The 20580-nt window shown below is 44.8% G+C and overlaps 1 protein-coding gene across 2 annotated transcripts in view; it reads right to left on the bottom strand.

Annotated features, from left to right (window-relative positions):
• LOC141128672 (mitogen-activated protein kinase 14) overlaps positions 1-18932 on the bottom strand; it is a gene marked incomplete in the record, with an annotated part of 96083 nt that extends 77151 nt beyond the window's left edge. For both annotated transcript variants that reach the window (XM_073616101.1, XM_073616102.1), the window contains 1 exon segment: positions 18654-18932. In XM_073616101.1, coding sequence (XP_073472202.1) covers positions 18654-18772 — 119 coding nt within the window.
• Positions 18933-20580: the final 1648 nt, after the last annotated feature.

The raw sequence follows: 20580 nt of genomic DNA, 5'->3' as shown, positions 1-20580 counted from the left end.
CTTTTTTAAAAAAAAAGAAAAAAAAAAAAAGAGACTTTACAAACATTTTACAGTATACTTACCTGCTCTGTCCAGTTGGTTTTGCACAGAACAGCCCAGATCCTCCTCTTCTCAGGCCCCTCTTTGCTGCTCCTAGCCCCTCCCTCCTATCGAGTGTCCCCACAGTCAGCAGAATCCCATAGGGGCACTGGAGCAGAGTCACAGCTCCGTGTGTCCATTCACACAGAGCTCCGACCCGGCCCCTTCTCCCCTCATTGGCTGACTGACTTTGATTGACAGACGCGGGAGCAAATGGTGCCACTACTGTGTCTTAGCCAATCAGGAGTGTCCCGGACGGCTTAGACATTCGTGGACATCGCTGGAGAGAGATGGGGCTCAGGTAAATAATTAGGGGGTGCTGGGGAGGCTGCTACACACAAGGTTTTTATATCTTAATGCATACAATGCATTTACATAAAAAAAAAAAAAGAGAACCTTCTGCCTTTACAACTTCTTTAATATTGTGATGATGTAATTGGCCACAGCTATCACATGGTACAGGGTGCTGTGATCGGCCCAGGTACCATGTGATGATTGGTGATTAATCACAGTGGCCAGATACCGAGCAACGCAATCAACCACATTCACCAGATTGTGGCGCTGTGCATGAGCAGGGTGATGTACTGGTGCTTCACAGTGCCTGCTCAAGCCGCTGGCCAGCAGTAAAATAACTGTTGGAGGGTCGACAAGTGGTTAAGTGAATCACAACAATATATACATATACACCTGCAACCTCCCTGCTCCCCGGTTATACAGATGCCGATGTGTGCACAGCAGCTGCACAGATCTTATATGTGAATTGGACAGCGGCCTTATGAGATGCCAGGGACAGATGCCATTGATGTCTGCTACTAGCAATATAGTCTGCTAAGATTGCCCTGAATAAGTGGTGAGGTTAAGCATCTGGTAAGTCTATATACGTTCTTCACTTTTGGTGTTGGGGAATACCCTTCGGCACTACTGGTACTATTTTACTGAAGAAGGAAGAATCTTCAGTGTATCACATTGAACTATCAACACACTGTATCGCTGCTCCTGGCGAGTGACCTCTTCACAGCTCCTCCAGTCGGGTACCAGCCCAGCTCGCGTGCTGCACAGTATGAAGCAAAGAAGGTCTTAAAATAGTGATTTATGCCGATAGAGAAACGAAGAGGTAAACCAGAAAGCTCACAAAGCACCCTACCCAACAAGCAAGTTCTCATTTATCGCTTATACCTCTGGCTTCAATGTTTGGAAATCCTTTTTTTTCTTTTTTTAAAGTTCCCGCCACTTCCTGTATTTGTCGCCGTGGCGATGTAGGTCATAAATTGTGTCATGTTGACTCTGGGAAATCAGCGTCAGCAATCCCAGGAATCAACGGGAATCTCAGTTTTCTGGCATCGAGTTTTTTACAAACCGGAGATTGTGTGATCTCAGATGAAGGTAGGCGTGGGTTGGAATGGTGGTGGTGACATTTGCCTCTACTTCCATGTTCCCCTTGGTTGACAAGTTGCCATAGCAAAATAACAACCTGATACCTGGTTTTGACAGGTACCCGCTCCCACTTCAGTTTAGAAGTTATCCTCCCTCCCCGCAGTCTTCTGGGACACAGAGGTCACAAAAGACTGTGAAACCATTTACAATGGGCAGCGTTGTTCACGTATGCGCAGCGAGCACCCGGCTGTGAAGCCACAAGCTGTCACAGCCAGGTTACCACAGTTAAGATGTCGCCGGGGACCAAAGGCCAGCAGAACAAAGGGCTCGGGTGAGCACAGAGCTGGATCCTGGGACAGGTGAGTGTCTGTTTCTTAAGCCCGGGTTCACACCACAACGGGCTCCGGATCGCACAGAAGCGCTGTGCGTCCCTGTTCACCGTTTCAGGGACGAATCACGGCCGATTCTATGCCTGAATTCGGCCCTGAAACGCAGCCAGACGCACAGCGTTTTTGTGCAGAGCGCACCGCAGCCGCCCCGGAGATATGTGAACTGGCTCCATAGAGAGCCAGTCACATTCTCCTGCTATGCGAATTAGAGGTGCGGAAACGCACCTCTAATTCGCATAGGTGTGAACCCGGGCTAAAAGTCAACAACTATAGTTTTTGTAGCTGCTGACTTAAATTTTTAGAAGTTTGACTGGAGCTCCTCTTTAAGCCTTGACAGCATATCTGTTACTTGTTGCCAGGACAGCTGCATTTTCTTTCTCACTGATCCCCTGATGAATGGGACAGAGTGGCCCTGTATGAACATGCCCTAAAGCTGAATCCCAGGAATGATTTTTATTTTTAAACTTATATCAGTCCAACTCCGTTACATCTAATTCTTCATATCTTACATTCAGAGGGACATTGGGGATGCAGAAATTCACCATAGAAGATGGTGTTATACAGTCAGCGCTGGTCTCTTCTGGGTGCAACTCAAGCAATATGCCTTCTGCAAACTGAACAGAGGGTTGCTCCAATGTCACCTCCACCATTCAGAGATCATCCTTAATTTTTTTTTTAATGAATACAAGGCAATGAGGTAGAGGAGGGATGGATGACGTCACAATCCTCCTTTTGTTCAAAGAATGCCTTGTATTCATTAACCACTTGAGCCCCGGACCATTATGCTGCCTAAGGACCAGAGGTCTTTTTCCAATTTGGCACTGCGTCGCTTTAACTGCTAATTGCGCGGTCATGCAATGCTGTACCCAAACGAAATTTGCGTCCTTTTCTTCCCACAAATAGAGCTTTCTTTTGATGGTATTTGATCACCTCTGCGGTTTTTATTTTTTGCGCTATAAACGGAAAAAGACCGAAAATTTTGAAAAAAAATGATATTTTCTACTTTTTGTTATAAAAAAAATCCAATAAACTAAATTTTAGTCATACATTTAGGCCAAAATGTATTCGGCCACATGTCTTTGGTAAAAAAAAATGTCAATAAGCGTATATTTATTGGTTTGCGCAAAAGTTATAGCGTCTACAAACTAGGGTACATTTTCTGGAATTTACACAGCTTTTAGTTTATGACTGCCTATGTCATTTCTTGAGGTGCTAAAATGGCAGGGCAGTACAAAACCCCCCCAAATGACCCCATTTTGGAAAGTAGACACCCCAAGGAAATTGCTGAGAGGCATGTTGAACCCATTGAATATTTATTTTTTTTGTCCCAAGTGATTGAAAAATGACAAAAAAAAAAAAAAAAAAAAAAAAAATATTTACAAAAAGTCGTCACTAAATGATATATTGCTCACACAGGCCATGGGCCTATGTGGAATTGCACCCCAAAATACATTTAGCTGCTTCTCCTGAGTATGGGGATACCACATGTGTGGGACTTTTTGGGAGCCTAGCCGCGTACGGGGCCCCGAAAACCAATCACCGCCTTCAGGATTTCTAAGGGTGTAAATTTTTGCTTTCACTCTTCACTGCCTATCACAGTTTCGGAGGCCATGGAATGCCCAGGTGGCACAAAACCCCCCAAAATGACCCCATTTTGGAAAGTAGACACCCCAAGCTATTTGCTGAGAGGCATATTGAGTCCATGGAATATTTTATATTTTGACACAAGTTGCGGGAAAGTGACACTTTTTTTTTTTTTTTTTTTCATAAAGTTGTCACTAAATGATATATTGCTCACACAGGCCATGGGCATATGTGGAATTGCACCCCAAAATACATTTAGCTGCTTCTCCTGAGTATGGGGATACCACATGTGTGGGACTTTTTGGGAGCCTAGCCGCGTACTGGACCCCGAAAACCAATCACTGCCTTCAGGATTTCTAAGGGTGAAAATTTTTGATTTCACTCTTTACTGCCTATCACAGTTTCGGAGGCCATGGAATGCCCAGGTGGCACAAAACCCCCCCAAATGACCCCATTTTGGAAAGTAGACACCCCAAGCTATTTGCTGAAAGGCATGGTGAGTATTTTGCAGCTCTCATTTGTTTTTGAAAATGAAGAAAGACAAGAAAAAACATTTTTTTTTTTTCTTTTTTCAATTTTCAAAACTTTGTGACAAAAAGTGAGGTCTGCAAAATACTCACTATACCTCTCAGCAAATAGCTTGGGGTGTCTACTTTCCAAAATGGGGTCATTTGGGGGGGTTTTGTGCCACCTGGGCATTCCATGGCCTCCGAAACTGTGATAGGCAGTGAAGAGTGAAATCAAAAATTCACGCCCTTAGAAAGCCTGAAGGCGGTGCTTGGTTTTCGGGGTCCCGTACGCGGCTAGGCTCCCAAAAAGTCTCACACATGTGGTATCCCCGTACTCAGGAGAAGCAGCAGAATGTATTTTGGGGTGTAATTTCACATATTTCCATGGCATGTTCGAGCAATATATCATTTAGTGACAACTTTGTGCAAAAAAAAAAAAAAAAAAAAAAAAATTTGTCTCTTTCCCGCAACTTGTGTCGCAATATAAAATATTCCATGGACTCGACATGCCTCTCAGCAAATAGCTTGGGGTGTCTACTTTCCAAAATGGGGTCATTTGGGGGGGTTTTGAACTGTCCTGGCATTTTATGCACAACATTTAGAAGCTTATGTCACACATCACCCACTCTTCTAACCACTTGAAGACAAAGCCCTTTCTGACACTTATTGTTTACATGAAAAAGTTTTTTTTTTTTGCAAAAAAATTACTTTGAACCCCCAAACATTATATATTTTTTTAAAGCAAATGCCCTACAGATTAAAATGGTGGGTGTTTCATTTTTTTTTTTCACACAGTAATTGCGCAGCGATTTTTCAAACGCATTTTTTGGGGAAAAAACACACTTTTTTAAATTTTAATGCACTAAAACACGCTATATTGCCCAAATGTTTGATGAAATAAAAAAGATGATCTTAGGCCGAGTACATGGATACCAAACATGACATGCTTTAAAATTGCGCACAAACGTGCAGTGGCAACAAAATAAATACATGTTTAAAAGCCTTCAAAAGCCTTTACAGGTTACCACTTTAGATTTACAGAGGAGGTCTACTGGAAAAATTACTGCACTCGATCTGGCCTTCGCGGTGATACCTCACATGCATGGTGCAATTGCTGTTTATGTTTGACGACAGACCGCCGCTTGCGTTCGCCTTAGCGCGAGAGCAGGGGGCGACAGGGGTGTTTTTTTTTTTTTTTCTTTATTATTTTTTTGCTTTTTTAATCTTACTTTTAAACTGTTCCTTTCATATTTTTTTTTTTAATCATTTTTATTGTTATCTCGGGGAATGTAAATATCCCCTATGATAGCAATAGGTAGTGACAGGTACTCTTTTTTGAAAAAATTGTGGTCTATTAGACCCTAGATCTCTCCTCTGCCCTCAAAGCATCTGACCACACCAAGATCGGTGTGATAAAATGCTTCCCCAATTTCCCAATGGCGCTATTTACATCCGGCGAAATCTAAGTCATGAAATACTCGTAGCTTCCGGTTTCTTAGGCCATAGAGATGTTTGGAGCCACTCTGGTCTCTGATCAGCTCTATGGTCAGCTGGCTGAATCACCGGCTGCAATCTCAGGCTCCCTGTTGAGACAGGAGAGCCAGAGAAAAACACGGAAGACGGTGGGGGGGGGGGGGGGCATTCCCTCCCACGGCTTGTAAAAGCAGTCTAGAGGCTAATTAGCCGCTAGGATTGCTTTTACATGAAAGCCGACCGCTGGCTGAAAAGAATGATACCAAGATGATACCTAAACCTGCAGGCATCATTCTGGTATAACCACTCAAAGTCGTGAATGGCGTACCTGAAGACAAAAAAATGGTTAACAATGGTTAACAATAAAGCACAGTAAAGTGTAAATAATTACACACCTGAAAAACAAACATGATAAAACATAATAACAATAACAATAACAATAAAACATTGCAGAATAGAATACAGTAAAAAAGAGCAGAACAATAGAGAGAGAGAATAGAGAGAGAGAGAACAATAAAACAACAACTATTTTTTTTTATTTCATATTTTTTTTTTTTTTTTTTACACTTTTTTTGTAACTAACTTTTATAACGGTAACCGGTTCCAGGTTCGGGTCTCTCAAAATGCGATGGCATCTTGGGAGACCCTGTGAAAGTGTGCCTAGTCTGTGCAATGCTGTACCCTACGCTAATACTCAACTAGTGAATGGTAGCGTTCAAAACATTCACCAATGCAAAGACCAGGATTGTCAGGACAGGAGGGACAATAATAGCGGGTGTCACGCCTATATCCGCGCTTGCTGCAGACACGACATCTTTTTTGGGGGGTTCGTTGGGTAGGGGTACTCGGGAGGACATAAAAATGCCTCTCATGCAGCCGACTGCATTTGGTTGGGGATGTGAATGGGGGAAGTACGGGCGCTGCAGAAGCGGTGGATTCCCAATTAGGATTGGCGAATGCAGCAGGAAGGGCACTATGGGCACGATGGGCCTGTGTTTGTCTTTTTGGTGGCAGCGGGACACTACTTGTGCTTGCCACCTCACCAGCTTGAACTGCACTTATGGGACTCGCCACGTCACCAAGTGTTACTGCAGTGCTGGTTTGACTACGACCGGGGTGTACTAGGCCGCTGGCGCTTGCCAGTTCACCAAAACGCTACCAAAAAACGTTAGCGATCGCAGGGATCAGGCCTGACTCTGCGAACGCTGCAGTTATGCGTTTAGTGTTTTGTAAGTGTCAGTGATCGATCGATACTGCACTTGGGTGGGCTGGGCCGGGCGGAGGGGCAAAACGCAGGTGCTAGCAGGTATCTGGGCTGATCCCGCTAACACTGCGTTTTTGGGAACCCTAAACTGCTGGTGACGCTAGTATAGATCTGATCGGATCAGATATTGATGCGATCAGATACTATACCACTAAGGGAGGTGTACGGTGCGTGCGTGGGTGTTAGCGGTACTGGCGCTAATCTGACGCTGCCTGGGGCTGGTGCTTGCCAGTTCACCAAAACGCTACAAAAAAAACTGTTAGCGATCGCAGGGATCAGGCCTGACTCTGCGAACGCTGCAGTTATGCGTTTAGTGTTTTGTAAGTGACAGTGATCGATCGATACTGCACTTGGGTGGGCTGGGCTGGGCTGGGCCGGGCCGGGCGGAGGGGCAAAACGCAGGTGCTAGCAGGTATCTGGGCTGATTCCGCTAACACTGCGTTTTTGGGAACCCTAAACTGCTGGGGACGCTAGTATAGATCTGATCGGATCAGATATTGATCCGTTCAGATACTATACCACTAAGGGAGGCGTATGCTGCGTGCGTGGGTGTTAGCGGTACTGGCGCTAACCTGACGCCTGGGGCTGGTGCTTGCCAGTTCACCAAAATGCTACCAAAAAAACTGTTAGCGATCGCAGGGATCAGGCCTGACTCTGCGAACGCTGCAGTTATGCGTTTAGTGTTTTGTAAGTGACAGTGATCGATCGATACTGCACTTAGGTGGGCTGGGCGGAGGCACAAAACTCAGGTGCTAGCAGGTATCTGGGCTGATCCCGCTAACACTGCGTTTTTGGGAACCCTAAACTGCTGGGGACGCTAGTATAGATCTGATCGGATCAGATATTGATCCGATCAGATACTATACCACTAAGGGAGGCGTATGCTGCATGCGTGGGTGTTAGCGGTACTGGCGCTAATCTGACGCTGCCTGGGGCGACGCATATCACCGCCGGGCGATCAGGGGGCTAAACCTTTATTTGGTAATAAACGGCGGGTGCCCTGACACTATAAAAAATAAACGAACTAACCAGCGTCATCCGTAACGGTTATACGGTGATCAGTGGTGAAAGGGTTAACTAGGGGGCAATCAAGGGGTTAAAACATTTATTAGGTAGTATATGGGGGTCCCTGACGCTATAAAACGCTGACGGCGAACCTAAATATTTACCTCACTAACTAGCGTCACCAGCGACACTAATACAGCGATCAGAAAAATGATCGCTTAGTGACACTGGTGACAGGGGGTGATCAAGGGGTTAAAACTTTATTAGGGGGGGTTAGGGGGGTACCCTAGACCTAAAGGGGGGTAATACTCACTGTCCCAACACTGTAACTGTCACAAACTGACACTATGCAGTAATCAGAAAAAAAAAAAAAAAAACTGCTGGTGTCAGTTTGTGACGGGGGGGGGGGTGATTGGGGGGGGATCGGGGGGCGATCGGGGGGGGGGGATCGGGGTGTTTTGTGTGCCTGGCATGTTCTACTGTGTGTGTGTGTGTTGGTGCACTCACATAGATGTCTTCTCTCCTCGGGCCGGAACGGAAAATACCGACCCGAGGGGAGATGACATCACTTCCTTTGCTGCTGTTTAGCATACAGCAGCAAAGGAGTGTTTTCATTGGCCGGCGGCGATCGCGAGGGGGGGGCCACGAACGGATGGTCTCCCCCTCATCACCGATCGCCGCTGGACAAAAGACGACCGCCTCGGGCACCGGGGGGGGGGTCCGATCGGACCCCCCACCCGCGGAAGGCAAATCACGTACCCTGTACGTGATTTTGCCTGTCCGTGCCACTTTGCCGACGTACATCGGCGTGAGGCGGTCGTCAAGTGGTTAAAGAAAATCATTTAAAAAAAAAAATACAAGACATTCTCTGAAATTAGATGTAATCAAGGTGGACCAAATATAGGATTATTCCATGATGAGTCCAGTTTAAAGGAAAAAAAAAAAAAAAAAGTCTCTTCAACATATAAAAGTGTGGAAATTAAAGTTAAAGTACAGCTAAAGGCAGCACTTTTTTTTCATATCACATACGGGGAGAGATATAACCCCTGTAATTCTTTTTATGGTCATCCACGTCTCATTGTGGAGATTACCCTTCACTTCCTGTCCCATAGCCACATCAAGTAGAGAGAGGAAATCCCTTCAAAGTGAGGGAATCCCTGGCTGTCCCCAGAACTAGTGTCCCCATTGGAAGATGTCCCCTGTATAGGGGTCCACTGCCGGAGATCCTGGCTCCTCCTCGTGTCTGTCCCCATAGCAAGCACTTGCTATAGGGGCAGACATGCGGGCTCAATCCCAAGCCTGGCTGTGCACCCACTGACACAAACAGCGTGGCTCGGTCTCGCCCTCTGCTTTCTTCTCACAGGATTTGCCTGACAACCAGGGTGAATATAAAGCAATGATTAAAAAAAAAAAAATCAAAAAATATGAAATTATTAATCAAATTTATTTTAATAAAATGCTTTTGGAGTAAAAATCTAAAGAGTTTTCAATTTAACGCACATTAATAATTGAGTTTATGCGGCATGATATGGAGCTTAGTTATGTAGCATTAGGCTGTATATTCTGCAATATTTACATTCATGGTAAACTCATTCAATGACTCCAAGCTGAGATAACATGCACTGCATTGATGCATTAACACAATGTCACAGTAACCATGAAATAAAACAAAGTTCAGGAATATTCCTTTATCCCATTCTTTTGCAAATCTATGTACACTACAAACTGTATGATTGAATCGGTTCTGATATTGCTGTTTTACTAACCTGACAGCTTATTATTCTAAATAGGAAACCTTCATTTTGTTTGCAAATATTAGGATTCTTACTACCAGCAAGAATAAGTCCTTATATTTAAAAAGAGCCATTTCAGATCCATCATGGCAGTGCCTGTTAAGGGGCTTCCACTCACCTGCTGCCGCCACGTCCCTCACCTTGTTGTGTCACTGCCACATCACCAGCCGTCCCATTAAAGTGAATGGGACTGTCGGTGAGTCAACAGCAGGTCAGAGGAGGAGACACTGCAGGACAGAGATGACAGTTGCCCTTTAAAAATTATGATTTAAAGTGGAGTTCCACCCACTTTTACAACTCTTCAGCATCCCTCACTAAACTGCACACTGTAAACGAATTGGATATTTTAAAAAATTTTTTCTCAGCACCTCCTGTATATCTGTTGTATTCATTTTTCACTTCTTCCTCCCTGGCCACGGCCCATCGCATCATTTCCTGTTCGCAATGCCTTCTGGGAAGGGGCGTCAACTTCCTCTGACACTGCCGTTGCTATGGAAACCTGACCTGAAACCTATTACACTGCTTGTGCTGCACTGAGCATGTGCGAGATCTGCAAGGATGAGATCCAGGAAGAAATACAGTCTGGCTTCAGATGCCCAACACTTAAGATGGCCACGGCCTGCTGTAAGTTTATAAAATAACAAACTACTGCTATAAACTAACAAAACAGACCTTAGTTTACAGAATAACTTTACTAGAATACATTAAGCTTGTGTATTATAGGGGGATTTTTATTTAAAAAGTATCATTTTGGCCGGAACACCACTTTAAATAAAGTCTTTTCACTAGTGATTTAAATCAAATCCACTCTGCTGACAACAGAAGGAGCCACTGGCTCCCGCTGCTCTCGACCAAGCTTGTGAAAGAGGAGCGCCGGCTCGATATAGGACTCACTATTTTACTACTTTTAAATTTAATGTATAGTATCTATCTTTTATCTATAGGTGAGCCTAAAATAAGGCTTACCTATAGGTAGTGAAGCTATCTCCTAAACGTGCACCGTTTAGGAGATATTTCCCTTGTAGTGCGCTGATGATGTCATCGGCGCATGCGCTGTGAAGAAACAGACCTCAACGCCGTTTCCTCCTCAGGCGTGACTGATGGCTCCCACGAGCAGGAGTGACATCACGCGGCTCCGGCCAATCACAGAGCCGGAGTCCACGGCCCCAGAAGGAAGAGGGGCGAAGATGAACGCGGCCTGCTCAGGGGACAGCGCGGGATTCATTTGCAGGTAAGTGTCACATAATGGGCTAGTATGCGATGCATAGTGCCCATTATGCTTTTAATTTGCAGGGTTTGCAGGGAGCAAAAAAGAGGAAGTAAAACCCATCGGAGGTTTACTTCCTCTTTAAGGCACTTTTCTTTTATGCCTCTGAATGCAGTTCCATTTTAGCCAATGTGTCCGTGCACGCTGTGGCATTTATTCATAGTTTAGAGCAGTGTTCAGAGACATACAAAAAAAAAAAAAAAAAGCCCCAAAGCTGCATTGAGAGAGGAGCTTACTGGCATAGTTGATGCCCTTATGTGCATAAACGCACACATATGCATGTAAATTAAGTGCAGTGGCTAGAATGATTATGAGTGAACTCTCAAATGCTTCTTAACATCTATAAACATGCATCATTATGTACCAAAATTAATGTTTTTTCAGCTTTATTTTTCTGCCAATTCCTGCCTAGAAATAGGCCTGTGTGCATGAAGCCTTAAAGGGGTTTTATAAATATATCAACAGATCCGCGCTTACAGACTAATATACACCTGCAGCCCCCCTATGTGGGAAGGGGACACCTAAGTGATCCCCCAAAAATTGAAAATCAAAGTATAGGGAATGGCGCTGTGTTATAACTGAGAGTGTGGCTGTAAATTAAACAAATGCTCAAGTGTATAAAATAATTACTATTTAGAAGTGAAAAAATATTTTGGTATGATCCAAAACTTCCACAAAAAAATCTATCCTTATTTTAGTGAAAACACCTTATTAAGTGGTAAAGAATATATGCTACTATATGTGCAAAATACCGCAAATATTAAAACAACACCATTATATAACATATATAAATCTTCACATTAATAAATATAAAGTGACAAGTGCCAGAAACAGTGGTTATCAAACCATAGTGCATTAATGTGCAATAACCATTAATAATGTGTCAAATCGCAACTATGTATCAAAGAAAAAAATCCCATATGCTGTTTGGTGCAAAAATGTTCATAACAGTAATATAATGTGCCGTGCAATCGTGCAAGAAATTCTTCTTTGATGGTAAGAAGCCGTGCTGTAATAACTGGTAGTCACCCCCCAATGTGGTTGCACTCACCGGAGCACTCCACCCCTGCAGGGGTACGAGCGTGTGATGTTGGTCCTTTCACTCCGGTCGTGTGGGTGCCAATTTCCTTCCACGCGTCCCAATCCTAGAGGCAGCTGCTTACATACAAGGAGGTGGGGACTTCCTGTCCCTTGATGTAGTAAAGGTCCCCACTGGGTATCCACTTAAGTGTTAAAAATATTAAAAGAAAGGTTTCCACATAGCGTGATTCTGTTTAAAAATGTGTTCCTTTATTTATATAAAACAGTCCAGTCAAAGTAGGCTGATATCACACTAGCAGATAAACAGTAAATATTCCCAGGTAGGAGAGAGAGCTCACAGGCTCGTATGCTCTCCACACAATCCGGGGCCGCAGCGTCAGCGTCAGCGTGAACCACCGCTTGCGTTCCACCGGTCGGATATCCGGAACCACGATCCGCGGAAATGACGTTGTGCGTGCCAAGATAGTCCCGCCTTACGCGTTTCGTCACACGAACTTCATCGCGTAAGGCAGGACTATCTTGGCACGCACAACGTCATTTCCGCGGATCGTGGTTCCGGATATCCGACCGGTGGAACGCAAGCAGTGGTTCACGCTGACGCTGCGGCCCCGGATTGTGTGGAGAGCATACGAGCTCTCTCTCCTACCTGGGAATATTTACTGTTTATCTGTTAGTGTGATATCAGCCTACTTTGACTGGACTGTTTTATATAAATAAAGGAACACATTTTTAAACAGAATCACGCTATGTGGAAACCTTTCTTTTAATATTTTTAACACTTAAGTGGATACCCAGTGGGGACCTTTACTACATCAAGGGACAGGAAGTCCCCACCTCCTTGTATGTAAGCAGCTGCCTCTAGGATTGGGACGCGTTGAAGGAAATTGGCACCCACACGACCGGAGTGAAAGGACCAACATCACACGCTCGTACCCCTGCAGGGGTGGAGTGCTCCGGTGAGTGCAACCACATTGGGGGGTGACTACCAGTTATTATAGCACGGCTTCTTACCATCAAAGAAGAATTTCTTGCACGATTGCACGGCACATTATATTACTGTTATGAACATTTTTGCACCAAACAGCATATGGGATTTTTTTCTTTGATACATAGTTGCGATTTGACACATTATTAATGGTTATTGCACATTAATGCACTATGGGTTGAGAACCACTGTTTCTGGCACTTGTCACTTTATATTTATTAATGTGAAGATTTATATATGTTATATAATGGTGTTGTTTTAATATTTGCGGTATTTTTTGCACATATAGTAGCATATTTTCTTTACCACTTAATAAGGTGTTTTCACTAAAATAAGGATAGATTTTTTTGTGGAAGTTTTGGATCATACCAAAATATTTTTTCACTTCTAAATAGTAATTATTTTATACACTTGAGCATTTGTTTAATTTACAGCCACACTCTCAGTTCTAACACAGCGCCATTCTCTATACTTTGATTTTAAAGGGGTTTTAAACAATCATTAGATGTGGTGGCCACATTAGTTTTCTTTTTCAGGCTTTTTTTACCCCTCTGTAGTCAACTGATGATCTGGCCAGTAACAGCTCTTGTATTAGAGACACCACTCGGTAGGAATTGGCACAGGATACACAGCAGACAGCAGCATTGTCAGTCTGTGTTATCAGATTTAAATACACTAACAAATTGAAGCCAAAATCCAGCTTGCACTTTATAATCAGTTACAGCAAAAACAGTTTTGTACCTTTTGGGATAAAGGTTTTACATAAATTAAAGCTATTCACTATAAGCACCCCTGTCAGCATTAAATGGTTTGTCTCATCGATGTAAACGAATACATTCTGCTGGAGAGCTTCTGCTTTTGAAACAGACTTGCTGACCAGATCACCAGATGAAAATAAAGGAAAGAAAGCTTAAAAAAAAATACTAATGCAGTCATCACATCTAAGATATGGTAAGCTGCAATATAATAAATGTTTGCTTTTACTACTGCTTTAAGCACTCTTTTTAACCACTTGTGGACTGCCTACACCCCACGGACTGTGAACGGGTGTTCCGCGCAGGCAAAACGACGTACCCATACATCGCTGCCTACTTCAAGGTTTACTTCTAACACACCCGCCAATCACAAGAGAACTTTATTTTGCCTCAGCTTTGGCATTCTCTGCAGCACCCAAACTATAGACTCCTTGACCTATTCTGCTGGGCTGTGTTGCGGGCGGCCACTGGGCGATCCCAGTACGAGAGGTCTGGGGTCCACTGGGGGGGTTGGCAGTGCATCCTCATCAACTGCCCATGGAGGACATTGCGAGTTTAAAATAAATGGCTTTGTTTGGTGTGGCATACTGCTTTATGAAGAAACCTTGCCATCCTTCCTCTACTTACTCCTGATGAAAAATTTATCTTTTCTAAATCGCATCAGGATGAAGAGGAAATATATCTACACCAAGCCTCTGTTAATAGAGTACTTAGCCGTTGTTGATAGGATAAATTAAATCACAATATTTTATTTCAACATATAACAGAATACAAAAATAGCTCAAGTGATAAAACCTATTACCATGACTTTTAGTTGCCTTTAAAGTCCCACTATTGGGGGTACTATCTTTGTTCCCCACTTCCAATTTTAGGACGTACCCCCCGACCAGCACTCCCTGGTATTGTACAAAAAGCAGGAGCCTGTCAGCAAGTTCCAGGGAATGATTCACAGCCTGGGACCTGTTGATCAGCTGTGTACAATCTCTCTGTTTCTCATCCCTGCAAAGAAGGAATGAAAAACTTTAGAGATCTATTGGTAAAAGCAGCACACTCTACACACATTACAGATAGTTAGGTACACATTTAATCCCTTGACTGCCCTAGATGTTAACCCCTTCCCAGCCAGCGTCATTACTACAGTGACAGTGTATAGTATTATCACTGTATTACGGTCACTAGTGATGTCAGTGGCAGTCAGTTCCCACCAGCGTCAGTTGGTGTCAGATTGCCCGCCGCACTAATCGCAAATCGCTGATCAGCGGCATTAGTAATATAAAAAATAAAAATTCCAGCACGTATTACATCATAGTTTGTAGGCACTATAACAATCACGCAAACCAGTCAATATACACTTATTATTTGTGTTTAACCAAAGACATGCAGCAGAATACATTTTGGCCTAAACTTATGAAGAAATTAGATTTTTTTTGTATGTTTTATTGCAGAAAGTAAATAACATTGTTTTTTTTCCCCCCCACGGTCTTTTTTTGTTTATAGTGATCAAATACCACCAAAAGAAAGCATAAAACAAAAAACAGAGGGTGCATAGGCCTAGCACATTATCCTCAATTAATGTCTTTAATAAACAGGTAAGCATCACTCAAAAACGAATACTCGGCTTAAAGTACAACTATAGGCATTTTTTTTTTTTTGGATAGAGCAAGTGAGGGTTATAACCCCTTTCAGCTTTATTTGCAATCTGTGTCCCATTTCGGAGATTTACCTTCACTTCCTGTCCTATAGCCAAAACAGGAGGAAATCCCTGCAAAGGGAATTCCTTGGGGACCCCTAGCTCATCAGAACTAGTGTTCCCATTGGAAGAAGGTTTCCCCTCTATTACAGTGGATTTAAAAAAAGTCTACACACCGCTGTTAAAATGTCAGGTTTCTGCGATGTAGAAAAAAAATGCAGCGCCAGACTTTTTTTGCAGCTTAAAAACGCCTCTCCATTCCATTATTCTATGGCCTCTTGCGCGCACAGGTAAGTGGCATAGGCATTTTCAAGTCGCAAAACAAAACGAAAAAAAATAAAATAAATAACACCAGGACCAGCAAGTTCTGAGGAGTGGCGTTAGAGCTGTAAAAAAGCCTTGATGCTGGTAGAAGCCGCGGCCCCCCTCCCCCCACTCTATGTGAATGAGTATGGGGTACATTGTATCCCTACCCATTCACCCGAAAAAAAAAAAAAAGCTGTCAAAAATGAAGAAGAGTACACAGGTTTTAAACCACTTCAATACCAGGCACTTATACACCTTCCTGCCCAGACCAATTTTCAACTTTCAGCGCTGTCGCACTTTGAATGACAATTGCGCGCTCATGCTACACTGTACCCAAACTAACTTTTTATCATTTTGTTCCCACAAATAGAACTTTCTTTTGGTGGTATTTGATCACCTCTGGGATTTATCTTTTCTAACAAAAAAAAAAAAAAAAAAAAGACTGAAAATTTTGAAAAAAAAATAAATAATTTTTTTTTCTGTTACTGCACTGATGAGGTGGCACTGATGTACACTAATGGATGGTACTGATGGAAGCCAATCAGTGCCACACAGTAATGCCTGCCAGTAAAGCCCATTGTGGGCACTGATTGGCATCCATTGTGGGCACTGATTGGCATCCATTGTGGTGACATCCCTGGTAGTGACTAGTGGCATCCCTGGTGGTCCAGTGTGGGCATCCTCGGGGGGGGGGGCTGCGCTGATAATCAGCACAGACCCCCCCTGGTCACAGGAGCAGCCCATCAGCTCTCCTCTACTCACATCTGACAGAGGCCTTAGCCAAGGTAGAGGAAATTATGAACAGTTCCAAATACCAGTCAATATTGGCACAAAACCTTCAGGCTTCTGTTAGAAATCTGAAGAAGAAGAGGAATTGTATCTTTCAGCATGACAACAACCCAAAACACACATTCAAATCAACAAATGAATGGCTTCACCAGAAGATTAAATGGGCCCAGACCTGAATCCCATTGAAAACCTGTGGGGTGATTTGAAGAGGGCTGTGCACAGGAGATGCCCTCACAATCTGACAGATTTGGAGTATTTTTGGAAAGAAGAGTGGGCAAATATTGCCAAGCCAAGATGTGCCATGATGATAGACTCATACCCAAAAAGACTGAGTGCTGTAATAAAATCAAAAGGTGATTCAATAAAGTATTCCTTTAAGGGTGTGCACACTTATGTAACTTTATTTTTTTACTTCCCTCCACCTAAAAGATTTCAGTTTGTTGTTCAACGGAGTTGTACAGTTTATAGGTCACATTAAAGGTGGAAAAAGTTCTGAAATTATTTACCTGTCTCATTTTTTTTACATCACAGAAACCTGACATTTAAACAGGGGTGTGTAGACTTTTTATATTCACTGTACATTTCTGGGGACAACCCAACATTTAGGATTTTCTTTTATTGGTAAACAGGACAAATAGGCGAATCTCCTAAACGGGGGGCACAGACAGCGATAAGCACTTACAGGTGTACTAATCCCTCTCCACTCTATCCAAAGCTTAAAAAAAAAAAAAAAAAAAAAAAAAAGTTTTGCCTTTAGTTATACTTTAAAGCGGAGTTCCACAGAAAAGTGGAACTTCCGCTCATTTGTCTCCTCTCCCCCTCCCGTGCCACAATTGGCACCTGTCTGACAGGTATCCTGTTTCTGCTTCCGGGAATCCGGGCCGCGGTCTGTGACATCACCGTGGGGCTCCCTCCTCCTCCTGTTGCCAGGCCAGTAGGAGAGAGGAGCGGGGCCTCGAGCATTCGCAGTAGGGTTCCTGGTGTGAAGCCGTAAGGCTACACTGCAGGGTTCCCTTAACCGCCATGGCGGCGGCAGCACCCGACAGCTGATGGAAACGTCAGCTGCGGTGCCGACAACGCTCGACTCCAGGACAGGTAAGTGTCCTATTATTAAAAGCCATCAGCTGCAGTATGTGTAGCTGCTGGCTTTTAATTTTTTGGGGGCGGAACACCACTTTAAGTCCATGTAGGAGTATCCACATCACAAAGGACTATCCTGCAGAAACATAGGCTAATGTGTTTCAAGGTTTCCCTCTTCCTCAGAGCCAACAAAACATGTCCTACCAAAAAAAAATAGAGAGATAGATATATGAGAGAGATGACTTCGAAGGCTCTATTTGTGTGAAAAAAAAATGATATACATGTTGTTTGAGTACAGTGTTGCGTGACCACACAAATACCAGTTAAAGTAGCGCAATGCTGAATAGAAAAAAAATGGCCTGGTCAAGAAAGGGGTAGAACCTTCCTGAGGTCAAGCGGTTTAGCCCTAGTTCACACCATTGCGGCTTTCAAATTGCATTACTTCAGCGCGATTTTAAAGCCGCAGATCAGAGTGAATTCGATCTCTGATTTAATTGCAACCTCATTTAACAAAAGCCAATGCAAGTTGCAATAAAATCACAGAAAAGCAGGATCCTTTTTCACAGTTCCATCGCCAAAGATAGGGGGCAACTTATCATGCAATTTTGAACTGTGAAATTGCATGACAAATCACATTGGTGTGAACCAGGGCTGAGACAGTTTTTCTAAAAGCAATCACAAACACTATTTTTGGCATTCTGGCACGGTTGCTTAACAAGTGCAATAAAAGAAAAGGAGAACAGGGCATTGTGTGTGCGCAGACTTGTGCAGGGCACCACATAGCCCAAAGTGAAAGGAAAGCCTCCAGTGAAGGTCTGTAGGTGACAGCCCCCATCTGTCAGGGACAATCACAGGCTGACATCGGATCTGATCTGAAAGTCCCTAGAAGAAGAAGAAGTGTGTAGTGATTGCACAACCTGTGATTGTTGCATGCCTCTCCCCTGTGCACCCAGCACTTGTCTATGGGAAAGTTGATGTGTGCACAGAGCCTGCAGGACTCGCACAGCTGCAATGACAGGCAGCGATGGAAGTTTCTCCTGAAGAATGCAGAGCACAGAGGAGTGCAGGACACAGAGAAATGCACGGTCTGTCCTAATCCCCGGGAACACAGAGCTGGCTCAGGGCACGTAGGCCGCACACGGCTGCAGGGAGTTGGGTAAGAAGGGCATGCAATGGGTCATTGCACGCCTGGCACCGGGGCACCCAACTCACACATGCAACCAGCTCCCCCCAGCTGCACCGTGCACCCCCCGCATCGACTTTCCACTCACCACACCGATCCGTAAGCCCCGGAGCCCACGGGACTCAGATTCTGGTATCTCTCGGGCACCTCCCACAGAGTCTTATTCAGCTCCTGCCGGTAAAATCCCGGGGGCGTGTTGGAGGACATTGCTGCTGCTGCAACCCCCGGCTCTCACGGACACTCCGACCAACTGCTCAACTACTCCCCAGGCTTCAAGTCCTCCCCGGTAACCAGTCCAGGGTACTAACTGTCTGATCCCGCGAGACTCCAGGCGCGCTCTCGGCTCAGCGCGCGCCCATTGCGCAACCACCATGTTACTGCTGTGCGCATGTGCAGTACGGAGTTGTGGCGGTGATTCACCGTGCGGGATTTTTTTTCTCTCTATGGCATCATTTTAGAAACGTAATGACCGTGCACGGGGTCACCTGACTCACTTCAGACGACTCGACGAGGTGGCGCCTGGTTTGGATTAGTGACTTGTTATAGTGAGATAACACTTCGGGTGGTGCCTATCATAAATACATTTATATCAGTGCAACACATACACTAAAGGCTGAATACATATATACTGAATATACATATACTGAATATACATATACTGAAGGCTGAATATACATATACTGAATACACATTTATTTTCCAATGAGCCATTGCATCCCATTGGGAAATAAATTTAAAAGAGCCAACAAAAGTCCTGGATGGCTTGACGCCAATGTAAAAATACACAGTGCCATCTTAAGAGCATTATAGCCCCCCCCCGGGCAATACAGTGCACTGGGGCCCTGTCTACACAATCACGCACGATTGCCAATCAAATGCAGCTTCACTGTGCCCATGAATGCAGCCTCACTGTGCCTATCAAATGCAGCCTCACTGTGTCCATGAATGCAGCCTCACTGTGCCTACCAATGCAGCCTCACTGTGCTCACCAATGCAGCAGCCTTACTGTGCTCATGAATGCAGCCTCACTGTGTCCATGAATGCAGCCTCACTGTGTCCATGAATGCAGCCTCACTGTGCCTACCAATGCAGCCTCACTGTGCTCACCAATGCAGCAGCCTCACTGTGCCCATGAATGCAGCCTCACTGTACCCATGAATGCAGCCTCACTGTGCCCATGAATGCAGCCTCACTGTGCCTATCAAATGCAGCCTCACTGTGTCCATGAATGCAGCCTCACTGTGCCTACCAATGCAGCCTCACTGTGCCCATGAATGCAGCCTTACTGTGCCCACCATTGCAGGCTCACTGTGCCCACCATTGCAGGCTCACTGTGCCCATGAATGCAGCCTCACTCTGACCACCATTGCAGCCTCACTGTGCCCGTGAATGCAGCTTCACTGTGACCACCATTGCAGCCTCACTGTGCCCATGAATGCAGCCTCACTGTGCCCACCATTGCAGCCGCACTGTGCCCATGAATGCAGCCTCACTGTGCCCGTGAATGCAGCCTCACTGTGCCCACCATTGCAGCTTCACTGTGCCCATGAATGCAGTCTCAGTGTGCCCACAATTGCACCCTCACTGTGCCCATGAATGCAGCATCACTGTGCCAATTAATACAGACTCACCATCACCTGGTAACACACACACACAGCGGGCATTTTCTCCTGTGTATCACGGAGCTGGCTGGGTCTGTGTTTGGCGGCAGCGCTGTAACAAGGTCCCGCCCCCCTAGACCAGCTCGTGTGATAGGCGGAACACTGATTCAATCTACTATTACACGAGCCGGTCTAGGGGTGGGCGGAACCTTGTTACAGCGAGGCCTCCGGACACAGACCCAGCCAGCTCCGTGATACACAGGAGGAGAGAGGGAAAGAGCGGTGTGCTGCAGCCGCAACTCAAAGTGGCCCCAGGGCAGGCGGCCTACCGGGAAATTTCCCAGTAGGCCAGTCTGGCCCTGGCTGGGGTGGCTGGGTAGGTGGGGCCCCGGGCAACTGCCCAGTGTGCCCATG

The sequence above is a fragment of the Aquarana catesbeiana genome, linkage group LG02, assembly GCF_042186555.1.
Source record: "Aquarana catesbeiana isolate 2022-GZ linkage group LG02, ASM4218655v1, whole genome shotgun sequence".
In the NCBI taxonomy this organism is placed as follows: Eukaryota; Metazoa; Chordata; class Amphibia; order Anura; family Ranidae; genus Aquarana; species Aquarana catesbeiana.
The sequence above is the reverse complement of the archived record's forward strand: the minus strand, read 5'-3'. Positions and strand labels throughout refer to the sequence as shown.